The sequence below is a fragment of the Paecilomyces variotii genome, assembly GCF_004022145.1.
Source record: "Paecilomyces variotii strain CBS 101075 chromosome Unknown C8Q69scaffold_3, whole genome shotgun sequence".
Lineage (NCBI taxonomy): Eukaryota > Fungi > Ascomycota > Eurotiomycetes > Eurotiales > Thermoascaceae > Paecilomyces > Paecilomyces variotii.
Genome location: NW_021167142.1, coordinates 1,343,286 through 1,358,198, shown reverse-complemented (window position 1 = coordinate 1,358,198; position 14,913 = coordinate 1,343,286). Strand labels below are relative to the sequence as shown.

Sequence of the window (14,913 nt, the reverse complement as noted above, 5' to 3'; positions counted from 1 at the left end):
GCCCCAATGGTACCCATGGTAACTGGCTATCTCTGCAAATGCATGCGTACCTCTTTGCTCGCCCTTTTCTCATTGTTGTTTGCTTCTGCTTGTTGGCATCTTTGCAAGTAGGGAACATCCGGCAAATTGAGGACGAACATAAGACACTTATGCACACTAAGGTACGCTCTATAGACGCGCATCCTTTTGTTTTGTTTTTGTTTTTTTGTGAAAAATTTTCTGCTTATTGGTGTACTAACCCTTCTATAGCCTCCGTACTCAAGCATTGATCAGATAAAGCTCATTGCAGGAGAAACGAAAGAGACACCTTCATCCTCATCTCTGAACCACACCCTCTATTTCTCCTTACACCAATCCTAGGTTAAACACGTTCTAGCAGAACAAACTGCACTCACTCATCAATATGAACTGTTTCCGACTCCTGGTCACTGTTTTTTCCCTCATAGAAATAGCGTTTTCACGCGTCTTTGTTCCTGGAAGCAACCAGGGAGCGACTTCTGTCAAGGTCTATCCAGGAACGGTCCAGAATGGAATCAGCCACGCTCAATTCTCTTCCTCGACTGGCAATGATACGGGTCTATTCACAGGCGTCGATAGTCCCAAGCTCGATTTCATCAACAGCACTGTCACCCAGTGGTGGTATTTCGACGCCGTCTCGACAGATCTCTTAAATTCCCTCACCATCATCTTTTTCACCTCTACTTCACTTGCGTTCCCGTTCATATTGCCTAGCGACTCTGTCACGGTAGCATACGTCTGGGCGACCTTTCCCAATGGGACTGTGTACACGGGGTACACGACTGCCAGTTTTGCGACAATCACCACCATTGGAGATGGATCTAGTGGGAGCTGGGAGTCGACCGGTTTCAGATGGGATGGAGATCCAAAGATGCAGAAATATACCGTGACAATCGAGTCGAATGAGATGGATATTAGCGGGACACTTGAGTTGGATTCGGTACGTTGCACTGCTTCCATTCCCTTGGCTTCTATATTTGATTGTTTTCTGCGTCAACACGGGGCACATTTGAATTTTCGAGTACTGACTATAAATTCATTCTTCTCCTACTTGAAGATCGCACCAGCGCATTATCCCTCTGGTCCCGTAAATGATAGGGAGAAACAATCCCTGCAGATCGCCCCTCATATCGGTTGGACGAATGCTATTCCAGATTCAAAAGGAACGGTCAACTTCAACATCAAGGGTACTGACCTGCAATTTGAAGGATCCGCATACCACGACCAAGTGAGCTCTATAATCTCTCCCTGCACCTGCATGCATACCGGTCCGTTGAAGCTAACTATACTATTCAAAGAACTGGGCCGATGCGCCTTTCGAAACTCTCGTCGGAACCTGGTACTGGGGCCACGGACGTGTAGGGAACTATTCCTTGGTTTGGTTTTCGGTCATTACTCCTTCTCATGAGCACTACGTCAACAGCTATGTCTCTCTGAACGGCAGGATTCTCTGCGCATCTAATAGCTCTGATCAGTTCAGTGTTAGTACTATGGGTCCGGATACGCGATATCCGCCTCGCAAGGGTGATACTCCAGATGGTTTCTCGATGGACTTTGATCTGGGGGATGCGGAAGGTGGGAGGTTGTCTGTGAATGTCACCACGAAGACGGTGACCGCAGAGGTGCCTACTTTGTACACCCGTTGGATTGGATCCGTTGAGGGTAAACTGAGTAGCCAGAGTGAGCCTTTTACATCCGGGCCCGCAATTCATGAGCTGTTTACGCTCACGGACTAGGTGTACGAAGTGGGATACATGCAATTGGCGCAATAGAACTGTGGGTAAACAGGAAGAGGCAGATTTAGATAGTCCTGTGCTTCGAATTTCATACCATGGTCAGTGTCTTGGATGGTCAAATCTGTACCTAGGCCAACCCGCGATCGAACGTACGAAACGCATCCGATAAATATATTTAGCCAGGAGTCAGACAGTGAAGACAACCAACAATTGATTTTTACCAGCCCGATACCTGAAAACTACATAACTAGAGTATAAACACTGACAACCGTAAACACAGTTCTAAATAAATAAACAAAAAGTACCATCCTACAAACACCAACAACATCAATTACACAGCCGTCAAATATCCAACAAATCTACTTCTACCATAATAAATCAGAAAAGCGAGTACCATTACAACAAGATCCGGGATGGTCTAACGGTCATGATTTCCGCTTGTCATCCGAATAGGAACGAGCGCGGGAGACCGGGGTTCGACTCCCCGTCCCGGAGATTCTTTTTTTGTTTCCGCAAAATTGTTTTTCGGAGCGTTCTAAACTTCAACAACTTAATTCAGCACTATATACCACTAAGTAAAGTAGACAGACCCATTTCGCGACAAAAGCTTAGCCGATCATTTTCTTTTCCCACATCTGTCTTCGTCCCTGCTATCCGTCTCTCAACCGTATCTAGTTCCTTTTTTTACTTCAGCGCTAAGTATCCAGGCACATCACTGACGATGACGCGAGGGCATCATAATACCACATCTCGCCTTTTCGCAGGCTGACCCTGGAAAGAATGTGTGAATTACCCCGCTAGATAACACGGGCTTGTCTAGATGCTGATGCTCAGTCCCCACGATTGGGGTGGCGAATTTGAAGTAGATAGTGTGAGTCTCGACCACTCTGTAGAGCGCGAGGAAAAAAGTTAAAAAGAAGAACACCAAGAAGCTAAAGCAGCTAACCCAATCCGGTCCGTAGCCGAAGGTCGCGCACGGATAGCGTGGTAAAGTATCTCATTAGTATCTATAGTAGTGCGGAGTATGATTCAGTCTGACTCGAGTTACTACTCATGTCAAGAACCGATAAACGCTGCCAAGCTGCGTAGCGTGCGCTGGGCGGATGGCAGAAGAAGAAAAAGACGCGAAACACCCATGAGAAGGAAATAGTGAAGGATGCGAGTAAAGTTGCAATGACTTGTTGACAAGTTGATAATTAAGTACACCCGTGACTCGTGACATGATTTGAATTGGAAGAGAAAAGAACACGCCGAATAGTAGTAGGAAATGAGCCTTTTTGCTACAATGTGATACAGGACACGTGCATGATAGATATAGCGGAAGAGGCATCGACGAGTAAAGTAGAGAAAAAGGAAGAGACCCACACCATAGGAAACAGAGATGAGAAAAACCCGACTTCAGATCGCTTGGAAAACCCAGGGGTAACAGATCCTGGAGTATGAAAAAAAAAAGAACACACCCATTTCCGCAGACTTGCTGACCCACACCAGAAACCAGAACAGCGATGCAGCGTAAACACAACGTAAACAATCTCTTGAGCGCTTGGGCTCATATCCCAGACCCGACCCGTAACGCAAAGTATGGAAGCATTTTGCCATCGTCACCGTTCCCAACATAAATACATCGAAATAAGGAAAATGGTCGAGGAAAAAGAAAAGAAGAGGCGAAAGGGAGAGGAGGAGAACTAGGATCGAGATACTAGGACGAGGTCCTAGGCAGGAGCCGCTTCTAGACGGACTGTATAACCTCTAGGCATGCCCATTGAGTACAGGGCTCTGCTTGTCGCTGTTTGAATCGGTCCTCGTGACTGCCCCGTCCTCATCCTTGCTCGATGTAACGGACCCAGCCTGATTCGCACTTCCACCTTCAGAAGATGTATCCTTGCCGCAGCCTTTCACCAGAATATGTCTCTATAGAGGAAAAAAAGGTTGTTAGTGAGGCCCGTAGAAAAAAGAAATAACCCTCGCTAGCTCACCTTCAATGCGTCCTTCCGCGAGAAACTCTTGTCGCAATGATTACATGGGAACGGCTTTACTGAAAGATGGATTCTCTTATGCCGTTTGAGATCATGATTTCGGTTGAAGCTTTGCGGACACTGATCGCACTTGAACGGCCGGTCGTTGGGTGGACCTGGCTGTCCATGTCCCTGGTGAGAAGGATGGCCTCCATACATATGGTGCATGCTCGCAACCTGTCCGCTGTTGAAGCCAGGCAAAACTCCCGGTTGCATGCCGCCCATAAGTGACATCTGACCATTGGGGCTATGTACATTCGTCATGACCGGCCCGCTCATCGCGGGGAGGGAATATGATGGCCACGGAGGGCGATTGTATCCGAATTGCGTGGGTTGCCCAGTCGGTGACTGACTTGGTCCAGGCTGCATTCTCGGACCAGCTGGGTGTATACCTAGCCCACCGTGTGAGATTGGTGAAGGGCCGCCATACGAAGGATAAGGAGCATTCGGAGCTTGTTGCGAGCCTCCAAATATAGGTGTCGAAGCAGGCTTCGATGCGTATGGGTCTGCAGCCGTGAATTGCTGAGAGGGAGGCGCGGAACTGGGCGGCGTGCCCTGCGCGCTCATCATCGCATGCGCCATGGCTTGATGTTGCTGCACCGCGGGCGATGCCACAGTAGGAGATGAAACAGGAAGAGATTGCTGGAAAGGCGGAAGCTGATTGATATCGTATGGCTGCGACATGCCTTCGCTTGTGTTGGGCGTACCGGCTGTGTTGCGACCAAGGGAACCTACTAAGGGCGAATATCCACGCGGCTGGAAAAGCGCATGAACACCCTGATTCCACGACTGCGAAGGCGCCGTTGCAGAACCGTATCCGTAGGAGTTCTGTCCCGGCCAGTAACCGGAAGAATAAGAAGGCACTTCCTGTGAGGCTGAGGCCGTATTTGAAGCTGCGCCTGAATGGATAGTGTTGTTTGTTTCCCCGGAGTGATTAGATGGAGGAGTCAGCAAGTTGCCAACGCTCACGTTTGGAGGATGTATGTTAGACTGAGAATGATATTTTTGGTTTGAGCTGGATAATGGGAACTGAGATGGAGGAGGAGGTAGCTCGAAACTCGGCAGGCTTTGTGCTGCTGGCCTTCGAGACGTCAATGGTTGAGAAGCTGTCAGTCCATCAATCGCCGTACCCATACCGGGCGGCGGAACTGCTAAGGCCGCCAGATTGCCGGACGGATCTCTCGTCTGCCCGGACGGCCGCAGGACGACGGTCTCTGCCGTAGGCGGAGTTGGAAGAGTCGTTGGGAGATTCGCAGAATGGAACGACGTGTTAGCTCCGTATATCCAGTAACGTCCACCAGGTACGCCTGAGGGATCCAGGAGGGGCGATCAGGAATGTGCCTTGGAGCCGCTCTTCTGCGACAATCCAAGAGATACACGCCAAGGGAAGGAGGATAGGATGAAGACGTCCGAGTTATCTCAGTCTCGGACGAAGAAGCAGTGATTGGAGATGATCGCTCAACGCGATCAGAGCGGGACAGGGCTGATCGTAGACAGTCACACAAGAGGATCGACGCGGGACTAACACCTAAATCGACGAGGACAAAGACCGGGATGGTCGACGCGCGAGTCCTTTGTTTTGCGCTCTTAGAGCATCACCTGTTCGGGTCCCGGAAGAAAGACAACTGACGAGAACGGCAATGGATATAGTTGTCCAACGATGCCTGACGATCAGCTGGGGTTCAGGCCTTTTGAGAGGAACGAACAGGACCCAACGCCCAGAGTCTTACTGGTAAAAGAGAGAAGGAGAGAAGTAGCACCTCCAGGAAGATGGAGAGAGATGTACCCAGACCGGTGGGTGCTCGAGCGTGGCTCCACGATCGTGCAGCCGCGGTCTAGCCAGCGCGGGGGACCCCGTCAGGTTGGCACCAGCACCAGCACAAGCGCTGGGGCAGACTCCGTCGAATGATCAGGAAGAGTGGATGGTGGGAAGAGAATCTGTCGACGGAGTGATCAACGGCAACGTGGTTGACAGGGCTCAAGGAAGTCCGTCTGGCGGGTGGCCGAAACGTCCAGCTCGGGGGGCTGAGGCGATCCCTGGACGAGAGCTCCGCGGTGGATATTCGCCGGGATGCAAGACTAATTACTCGTCAAGGGGGAGATGCCATCCGTGATGTGCCTTGGGGATCTAGAAATCTGGGTGTTGATAGATGGCTCGGGTGGAGAATGGACGATCGTCGCTCCTGGGGACGCCCTTGGAATGTTGATATGTTTCCTTCTTTGGGGTCAGGAATATAAGCTTAGCATCCGGTAGGTTGAATGTAAAGAGTCCTCTGTCTGATCGTATGCAAAGGAGATTCAGGTCCACTGGGTGTGTTCTTTTTTTTCGACTCTGGCCTAGGAGCGTACTCCTTGCGTCGCGTTCCTCCGACGACCCTCACGCCCTAAAGCTGCCTATTATTTTTTTCTTCTTCTTTTCCTTTTCTTTTTGGGTGCGCGACCGAGTCAAAAACAAGTGGGTCGAAAGGGAAAAAAGGAAGTCCAACAGTCCGTCAACTGTTTGATCGTATGAGGGGCGAAAAAACAGAACAAGATAAACCGTATTCCAAAAGAACGTCTAGTACTATTGGTCAAGAGTTTACGCTATCAAGGAGCTCTTTCTCTGGCCCCCAGTCAGTTCGAGCCATTGTAGGATCTGGAGCAAGGTCGAAAGACTGCCGTTCTCTTTGTCGCCTTTTCCCCATCCATGGTTTTGCCGCTCCGGGCAGTACCAAGGGCAGCGGGCTCGAGCGACGAGTTCGAGCGCTATTCCGGCAAAGTTAACCAGCGGTCCCAACTCATTGGCAATAATATCACTGGGTCGAATAGGCCTTCCCAGACCCTGCCCCAGCTCGGCGTTTCTGGGAAGACGGGAAAGGCTCAATGGGTCTCTCGTCTAATCGAGGGACCGGGCGCCACCCGCTTGGTGGTCAGGCCGGGGGGCGGGACCAGCGACTGGAAATCTCGGCCAGAGAACAAGCTGGAAGAAACAGAGAAAAAAGACTCCGGCAATGCGGAGCGACGTCGTCTGCGCGCTCGAGTGGTCTGCCAGACGCAGCGCAGCGCTATCCATAGAGTCCGCACAGAGGGAAGTGGGCATTGGTAGCCCAGGGTTTGCGTCGGGGGCTATTCGCAAATAACCTGCAAGATTGTCTTGCTGCAGCAGCGCAATCACAAAAGCGAGCAAAAGGCAGCTCAGGCCACTCACTGACTAGGCCGGTGACCGGGATTCGCTCAAGACCAGATCGGATTGGACATTGCCGCTAGAGTAATACGAGCCAGCAGGACAGTCTGGAGCCTGTGGCCGCCATCCATGATCTTGGTTAGATCCGACCCTGTAGGAGAGCACCATACTCTAGGCGATTAGGCGATGGCCGCGGATGGGGACCGTCTGTGTTATTATTATTAGGGACCATGATGGTAATCATCAGGTTTCACTTCGGAGATGACATGGGTTCTGGGGTCTTCGCCGCTCAGCCGGTCTTACTGAGAACAGTAGAGAGCGATGCCCGAACAATCCAGACATGGCCTCTTGTTCACTTCGATAACATAACAAGTGGATACAGTGCTCACCTAACAGAGGAAGGAGTAGTTCCTTGCATAGATACCAACGAATAAGGCTGTGGTGAACGACATTAAAAACACTGGTCTTGCTGCGGTTATTATTATTGTGTGTTTCCTTCGAACCAAGGCAAACCCACAATAGCAGTGACTTCGACTGATCTCAGTCCTTCGTACGGAGCGCCGGGATATCCCTGCCAACCATGCGCTCGACGCAGAGCGCTAATCAAGAGCGTCCATCCGAGGAACCGGTGGGAGTTGGGGAGAGCAGGATCCGCACCGCTGTTCTTTGCAGTTTGCATGGTGTCTCAGCGGCCCATGGTCCGCTAATGACAGGGTCATCACGGGTGGCTGCTACTGGCTTATCCCAGGAGAAAGGCACAGCAGCAAGCCGCAGAGTCACCGGGCATCTCCGCGCCAGTCTGTCGGTATTGGGGATTAAGTTCAACTTGTCATTCTAGGTTGCGAGATATGAGTGGTGCCGCAGATGACAGCAAATCTGACGATGCGCTGGATAGCGGCGCTTGAGAATCCATAGAAACGGTGTCGCTGCTAGTCCTTCTCTATACTTTGCTGAGAAATCAATCAAGGAACTGGCGCACACTTGACCTCATTAACCTTACCTATGCTACAACATTGGCAGAATTGTATTCTGAGATATTTTGCATCTCGACAAAGAGTCAAAGGGTATATCGCGTTTATATTGGGACATTCGCTTGCACCAAACTTCCCGCACAGCGATCTCCATCTCTGACGACTCGTGTAGTACAGCATATGCGAGGGGCTCGGGTGCCTATCATCAACACCAGACTTGCCTGTTCCGCGCCATGTGGTCGAAAGCGCCAGTATTTTAGCGCCAACAGTGGGACAGAGAATGCAATCTATAAGAGCGACTATGCTTTTAGTTTTGGGTTTTCTGTTCATTATTAGTTAAACAGTCTCACCTTTCCATATCAGGCAGGGAGGCCTAATATCCTATAAGCTCACGCGGACATGTCATCATTATTATTTGCCCCACGAGTGTATTCTCATGCTTTTTTGCCCGGAAGCGGTCGCATGCTGCGAGTCTGTGTTCAAAGCGCTCTCCTTGGTCAATCTGAGATAGCTAAGTGCTATCAGTCGCTGGCCGCTCACGCTCAGGCTTGCCAAAGACAAGCTGTGCGACGAGCTTCCACTCTGCAGGGACGTTCCACTTCTGAGCAACCTGGGCGTCAATGCTGACAAGGCTTGGCGTCCACGATCGATATGCATATATCTGAATTGCATAGAGCCACCATAATCGATGGTATCCAATGCGCATCAGATCGTTGATTCCTGTGTTAATCACGGTCGCGCGGACCTCTACCTGCAAGCGCGTGCTTCCAGAGCCTAGTCTCGGGGCTCAACCCCAACAATCAAGCATCGGGTACTTTCGTTGCTAGCGCGAGGCAGAATCTGCTTTATCGAGGACAATAATAGGGAAAAGAGTGATAATGTCGTCGATTCTGCTGCAGAAAGCGGTAAGAGGGTAATTTTACTAGGCTTCTGAACGAGAACAACAACGCAGAGCTCCAGATCAGGTCTAATCCGTAGGTCAGTGCAGACGTACTCCGTAAAGGTTAGTTGGGCCAACCAGGGTTTTCGGCCCATCCCCATTCAGGATCCTGAAAAAGCCGTAAATAATAATAACGAGAGCCCCATGGTTGAATGGGTGCTTCAAAACCGGTAGCACTGCTTGGGGTTGTGCTAGCGCAAAGCTCTCGCATAAAGCACAGGTAGTTGTGCGCTGAAGGATTTGCCGGCAAATCATGCTGCTGACCCGATTGACCGTCTTACATGCTGAATGAATGAATGACTGACAGATTCTTGAGCCATAAATTCTCCGATAGTACTTGATCTCGTCAAATTTCGATATCTCCAGTGCTTCTTCCAGGAAAGTGAGCTGAGCATGGAGACCCGATAGAGTCATAGAGTTTAGCAGTGATGAATACATCTTTCGCAAAACACAGTCTTCCTAACTCTGGAAGAGCAATCACCGGATCATCAAATAATAGCATACGAACGAATCGTCTGGGGGCGAAACCCGATTTGCTCATGTCATGCGTAAAGTTTCGGCTGAACATGCAGCGGAATGTGACAAGCCAGAACCAGATCTATTAAGACCCCCTAGTCAGAATCAGATTATTATTCTTTTGTTTTGTTCGAAGATATCCTGCAGAATCCCACTTTCTGCTTCAGGGGTACCGAGACCTCGATAGATTGTGATCCGTCTCAGGAACCGAAGAACCCGCGAAAGCCTGGCTCCGGAGCCTTTGATGGTTCCCCCGATACCTGGACTCGGTTTATGGGAACCCTGGTCGCCCAAAATTATGCGTATGCGACTTTCAAGCGAGGCTATCTGTCAGAATCACCTAATCCAAAGTCTGCCTTTAATTAGAGGACTTCAAAGCGCACGTTAGGTCGTTTCCGGACTGGTCGAGACCACCAAGTCTCGGTTCAGGTACCCAGGTATTTCGCTCTAGTCTGCTGTAAGAAAGGCCCCTAAAACTGTCAGCGTTAGTGGGCTGACCCACCATGAGATACCATACATACTCTAGACTGCGTACGGCGTAGAGTACTCCGTACTGGGGATAGCAGGAAGACTTAGAGTGTCGGTGGAACCATGGAGAGGCACTCGAAAGCTGAGATCGGATGGGAGGCGATTCCATCCAAGAGAATCAGGTGACCTTCTAGAGAGGATCGAGCACAGACCACGTGCCTCTACTTCCTGGATTATTTCCCCGCGCCAGGCCAACCACCGCCTCGTCCTTTACTCGTTCATTATTGGAGGTGATGACGAGAGGTGTACGGGGTATGAGGCTCTATTTCTGCAATAGAAATGATGTTATATTAGCGTTTTCACTGAGAACTCTGGTTCATATAACACAAAGGAACACGTGGTTTTCATGCACTTGCTATCTATTTCGTCTGATCCTGACCATAAAATGGTAACTGTCAGCGTACTAGCTAGTAGATATATGTATAGTATATCCAAGCCGTAGAAACAGGCCTGTGTATTGGGAACTGGAGCGTCTTCTTGTATCCATATTTGAGCATCTATCACAGAAAGACGTTAAGTAAAGACGGCTATTTTTCTAAGGAATATGATGATGTATATCAGATCTTCTGGAATCTATAGTTTCTCTAAAGTAAACGGAGTCATTGAAACTCACTGGCATATACTGTCCTTATGGAAAGCTGTATATATGAACGATCCGGTGGATCATAAGATTCTGTAAGTCACAAATCCATAGGCCTGCACTGATAATTTCTCTGCCTTATCCCCTAGAATGTAGGTAAGAGCATATGAATCAGATAATGAGCGAGAATATTATTCTAGATCGCTATAACCTCTTGAAAGGTCAGTCTCTGGTGATATATCTTCTGAGTAAATCTCACTGTGAAACATCTATTCAAAGCCGTGGAGGGAATCTAATAGACGGTCCATTGATGCCAATCCACTCTACCACATAACATGTCACGTATCACCATCAGAGAGCCTATTTAGTTTTCATAAGTTACCTTCTCTCTTTCCCTTGGAACCTAGCATGCCATGAGTCCTCAGAAACGTCTTTTCGCGGATCTCTGTCTCGGACAGAAACTATAAATCTATAGACACCAGGTTGCCCTATGGATTAAGAAGTGAAATACGCTTTTGACAATTATGAAATCGGGTAAAGCCGAGATTCATCAATGCACGTTCCTGTAAACGTTCCAATGACTTTCTAATTATGAACCAAAAACCTTGACAATATAGTATCTCCTATCATATACAAGAAGCAAAGTGATAAGATTGTAACTTCTATCCCGCATTGAAGGCTGTAGTGGAACAAGGAATTGCTCTATACGCAGCAAGAGCAGTAGGTATGATTTGACTCGACAAACAGGCGGAGAGACCTTAAATCATCTTCAAGTCGTCATCAACCTACAGTAAAGTATAGATATTAGATTATTCAATCTGGCCCTGTCCTGGTATAGATTCTCTATACAACCGTTCGTTGAATGAAAGTTATAAAAAAGACTTGACAGCAGAGTAACATTGTAGCCGTATCCGCGGGGAAATCCAGCGCACCATGTGTTTAATTATGCTTTTTATGACATACCTTGAAAAGCCCAGTCTCATCTATCCCAGACCTAGGAAGAGTATTGTGCTGCTGAGACTTAAAGAAATCTCACAAGCTCCTATCTAGACAAGATTAGAGATTCTATCCAATATCCCTGGCAATGCAATCGATGCGATAGATGATTATGACGAAAAATACAGGTATACTGAATCAGTGAATATCGCATGTTCTCCTGTAAATACAAGAGCTCTCTCCTTCGTAGTGTCAGAAGTGCAAAACGTTGAATAGAGAAAATTTCAGATTGGCAGATATAGCATGAGGTCTGCAATAACAGAAGCGAAAAGTTCTGGGCAAGACAGAGAAGGAAAAGGTCCTAGTCTTAATCACTCTGGAGCGAAGCTCGCTGAGCTTGAATTCTCTAGCAACTAGCTCAGCGTGATTATCTCTGTGGGTGGAGCTAGAAAGGCGTGGGAGAAACCCAACAGGAGATCTACCTGTAGGCAGGCTCCGACAATAACTTCAGGTCCATTAATCGTTATTCCAATTTGTTTGTCAAAGATAAACCTAGTTCTTTTCTTTTCACTGTGTATAGTTAACGACGTGGTTTATAGATATTTCTATCATTTTTCAGACTAGAACAGAAACAAAAAGGACCCAACTATAATCTATAGAGCTTCGGCCAAATAGCAACTGTCCTACTGCCCAATAGGAGATTTATGGAACTTAAGTTGTGCTATTGGACCGTCAAGTAGGTACTGGAAACTGAACTAGATTCTCCCAAGGTCCTCTATATGCCTATTGGGGCCTTCCACTGCTTGAAAAGGACCAATTATGCAACATAAGCTCTGTTGAATAATTGTTTGCATAACTGTTTGAGAAATTAGTTCAAACGTAGACTTCAATCATCATAAAAAGGACTTTTGGATCTCGATTTTGAATACCAAGTGGAAATTGGCTAATATAGACGCGATCCGAACACTGAATAGACCGATATTATAACGGTTCTGTGGTGCTCCGTAATCATTTATCCACCGTTTATCCGGCCCACATCACCATGGGTATCAATTCACATGAACGGCTATTTACAATGATTAGTTATGATTAGTTATGATAGAGGAAGAATGTCGATTGTTTCCATTGAGGGAGAGCGGAAGTTCGATCGTCTCTCGCGTTGCCGATGTCGCCGAGATGACGTCGTGCTGGCGGGGTTGCTGTGCTTTGGCACCTGTTGATTAACTAGTTACGCGGTCGACTTGAAAGCGAGAGAAACAGACTTAGACTGTTAGTCCTGAGAAACAGATCAAAGCCCTCTCCTCTTAATTAATAATAATTAGACTAGGAGCAAGACTGTTCGTGCGCTTCTTATCTGTCTTCGTTTCCCATGAGATACCAACAGTTTCTAACTACCCCCCTCAGAAGACCGCATCTTGCGACCGCGTTGAAACCGTACCACGCTAGCACATTCAGATCTATCCATTGTAGTTCCGCAGCCATGTCGAACATCAGTAAGGCCTGCTGCTCGTAGGTCACCCTTCCGTGGACCACGGTGAACAGTGTGCTGACCTTTCCCGCTGCATCGCAGCATCCCGCCCGTTGTCACCAAGGGTTACAGCCCCAAGGGAGAGTACAAGACCATCGCTGGCTTGAAGACATGTAAGTTGTATCTCTTCTAGTGACGTTCGTTGGACAGCTCCATTGTTAACTGAAACAGACGTGACTGGCCCCGAGTCTGCTTCCAAGGCCATCTTGGTGATCTACGGTAAGTCGTGCTTTTGATAATAGCGATTGGAATTTGCTAATTGCCTTCTTCGCGTTGTAGATATCTTTGGCTTCTTCGAACAGACTCTCCAGGGAGCCGATATACTCGCCAACTCCGACGCAGAGAAGAAGTACAGGGTGTTCATCCCTGACTTCTTTGAGGGTAGCCCTGCGGACATCTCGTGGTACCCCCCGCAGACTGAAGAACACAAGCAGAAACTGGGAGAGTTCTTCTCCACCAAGGCTGCTCCTCCGAAGATACTCTCTAAGATCCCTGAAATTGTAGCGGAGGCTAACAAGCTGGCCCCCAGCGGCGGCAAGTTCGAATCCTGGGGTATTCTGGGTTTCTGCTGGGGAGGAAAGATCGCGAGTCTGACAGCAGGCAAGGATGAGAAGCTGTTCAAGGCTGCAGCACAGGCCCACCCGGCCATGGTAGACCCGAACGACGCGAAGCAGGTAAAGGTGCCGATGGCGTTGCTGGCATCGAAGGACGAGCCTGTCGACGATGTCAAGGCCTACAAGGAGAACTTGACTGTTCCCAAACTTGTCGATACTTTCCCCACTCAAATCCACGGCTGGATGGCTGCTCGTTCTAACCTTCAGGACCCGGAAGTCGTGAAGGAGTATGAGAGGGGTTACAAGACCGTTCTGAGCTTCTTCCACGAGCACCTGTAGGCAAATCCCTGCAGTATCGTGTTGCAAGACGCTTCATGAAGATAGGACTGATCAATTCAATGTCATGATCAAGAACTCCGGAGACACCGCGCCACCTAAAGTCATTGATTTGAATGGCATGCAATTTCCGCAACTAGTTTGTTAGTCAAATAGCAGAAAGAACTACATATGAGCAGACAATTGCATGGCATACATGTTCATATAAGCATAGATCTGTGAATAACTAGTGAAGGGTTTCCCCTTATCAAAGAGAATCCCTATAACAAGCCTGCTCAGTAGAAACAACATCCTACATCCGGCGCCTCCGAGATCTCCAGTTCAGAACCCCACAGTAAGAGGATCCGAACAGCCCTATCCGCGCGGAGAACCGATGTTGTTAATTCCAACCTCCAGTTACCCAACCCTGCGTGCCTGAATACCATATACCAAACAATAACAAGGGCAATCAGGAGGGTTTTCTTTCGATCGGGATGCTTGATGATGCTCTCGGAAATCTCGGCACGGATCCGGCTGTCATGTTGTTTTCCATTGGAGACTTGGCAAACGTCAGGCCGCCCCAAGGCCGAAACCGACCATGTTCGATAAACCTGTTGGCATCCCCGTGGCACGGGTCATCTAGTAGTGACAAAGAATGTTGCTAGCTAGATGTATACAGATCCGACGGACGGTCGGCAACCAAGTGCAGCTACGTACGGGCTTGCACAAAACTCCCAGACTCCGGCCGGCCGCAGTTCTAGAAGCTGCGCTCCGCTCCATGGCCCTGCTTGCTGCTCATATGATGGTCGTGGTCGCGCTCAACCATTTTACTCACCCAACTTCTTTTGACAATTTCGAACCCTGAGGCAGCTTGAGGCCTTGCCACTAGGATTCCCTCTATCACCTATATTCCCCTTCTGATGAGTAAGTACATACATCTTCTTGTGTCTTGATTCTCAGTTGCAGGCGTTTTTGAGGACTACGTACCCCGCCTTGCTTGGTTCTCCAACTAGGAAACGAGGTTAGGTTTCGACTGCCAATTGCTTGCATCTCATATGTCACATGCAGATCTGTCGCTGATCCGGGGGACAAAACTAGATTGTTGAAAACAGT

At 48.7% G+C, this 14,913-nt stretch overlaps 4 protein-coding genes and 1 non-coding gene across 5 annotated transcripts; 3 read left to right on the top strand and 2 right to left on the bottom strand.

Moving 5' to 3' along the window:
- The first annotated feature begins 22 nt into the window (after positions 1 to 22).
- C8Q69DRAFT_461812 (hypothetical protein) lies at positions 23 to 1,955 on the top strand. Its single transcript, XM_028630274.1, has 4 exons — positions 23 to 161; positions 250 to 958; positions 1,076 to 1,246; positions 1,317 to 1,955. Exons 2-4 carry the CDS (start codon positions 404 to 406, stop codon positions 1,752 to 1,754), a joined length of 1,164 nt encoding a protein of 387 aa, XP_028486598.1. The 5' UTR covers positions 23 to 161; positions 250 to 403; the 3' UTR covers positions 1,755 to 1,955.
- A 206-nt stretch (positions 1,956 to 2,161) lies between these two features.
- Positions 2,162 to 2,249, top strand: C8Q69DRAFT_t56. Its single transcript has one exon. It is a non-coding gene; the product is annotated as a tRNA-Asp (tRNA).
- Positions 2,250 to 3,293: 1,044 nt separating this feature from the next.
- On the bottom strand, positions 3,294 to 5,166 carry C8Q69DRAFT_210571 (putative C2H2 finger domain protein). Its single transcript, XM_028626180.1, has 2 exons — positions 3,731 to 5,166; positions 3,294 to 3,665 (listed from the first exon to the last, which is right to left on the bottom strand). Exons 1-2 carry the CDS (start codon positions 4,901 to 4,903, stop codon positions 3,504 to 3,506), a joined length of 1,335 nt encoding a protein of 444 aa, XP_028486597.1. The 5' UTR covers positions 4,904 to 5,166; the 3' UTR covers positions 3,294 to 3,503.
- A 2,666-nt stretch (positions 5,167 to 7,832) lies between these two features.
- On the bottom strand, positions 7,833 to 8,324 carry C8Q69DRAFT_210615 (hypothetical protein). Its single transcript, XM_028626181.1, has one exon. It carries the CDS (start codon positions 8,231 to 8,233, stop codon positions 7,895 to 7,897), a length of 339 nt encoding a protein of 112 aa, XP_028486596.1. The 5' UTR covers positions 8,234 to 8,324; the 3' UTR covers positions 7,833 to 7,894.
- A 4,559-nt stretch (positions 8,325 to 12,883) lies between these two features.
- On the top strand, positions 12,884 to 13,824 carry C8Q69DRAFT_505827 (Alpha/Beta hydrolase protein; the record flags this gene model as incomplete). Its single annotated transcript, XM_028632743.1, has 4 exons — positions 12,884 to 12,912; positions 12,974 to 13,044; positions 13,103 to 13,150; positions 13,211 to 13,824. The coding sequence occupies 4 exons, from the start codon at positions 12,884 to 12,886 to the stop codon at positions 13,822 to 13,824; spliced, it is 762 nt and encodes a 253-aa protein (XP_028486595.1).
- Between the last annotated feature and the right edge of the window lie 1,089 nt (positions 13,825 to 14,913).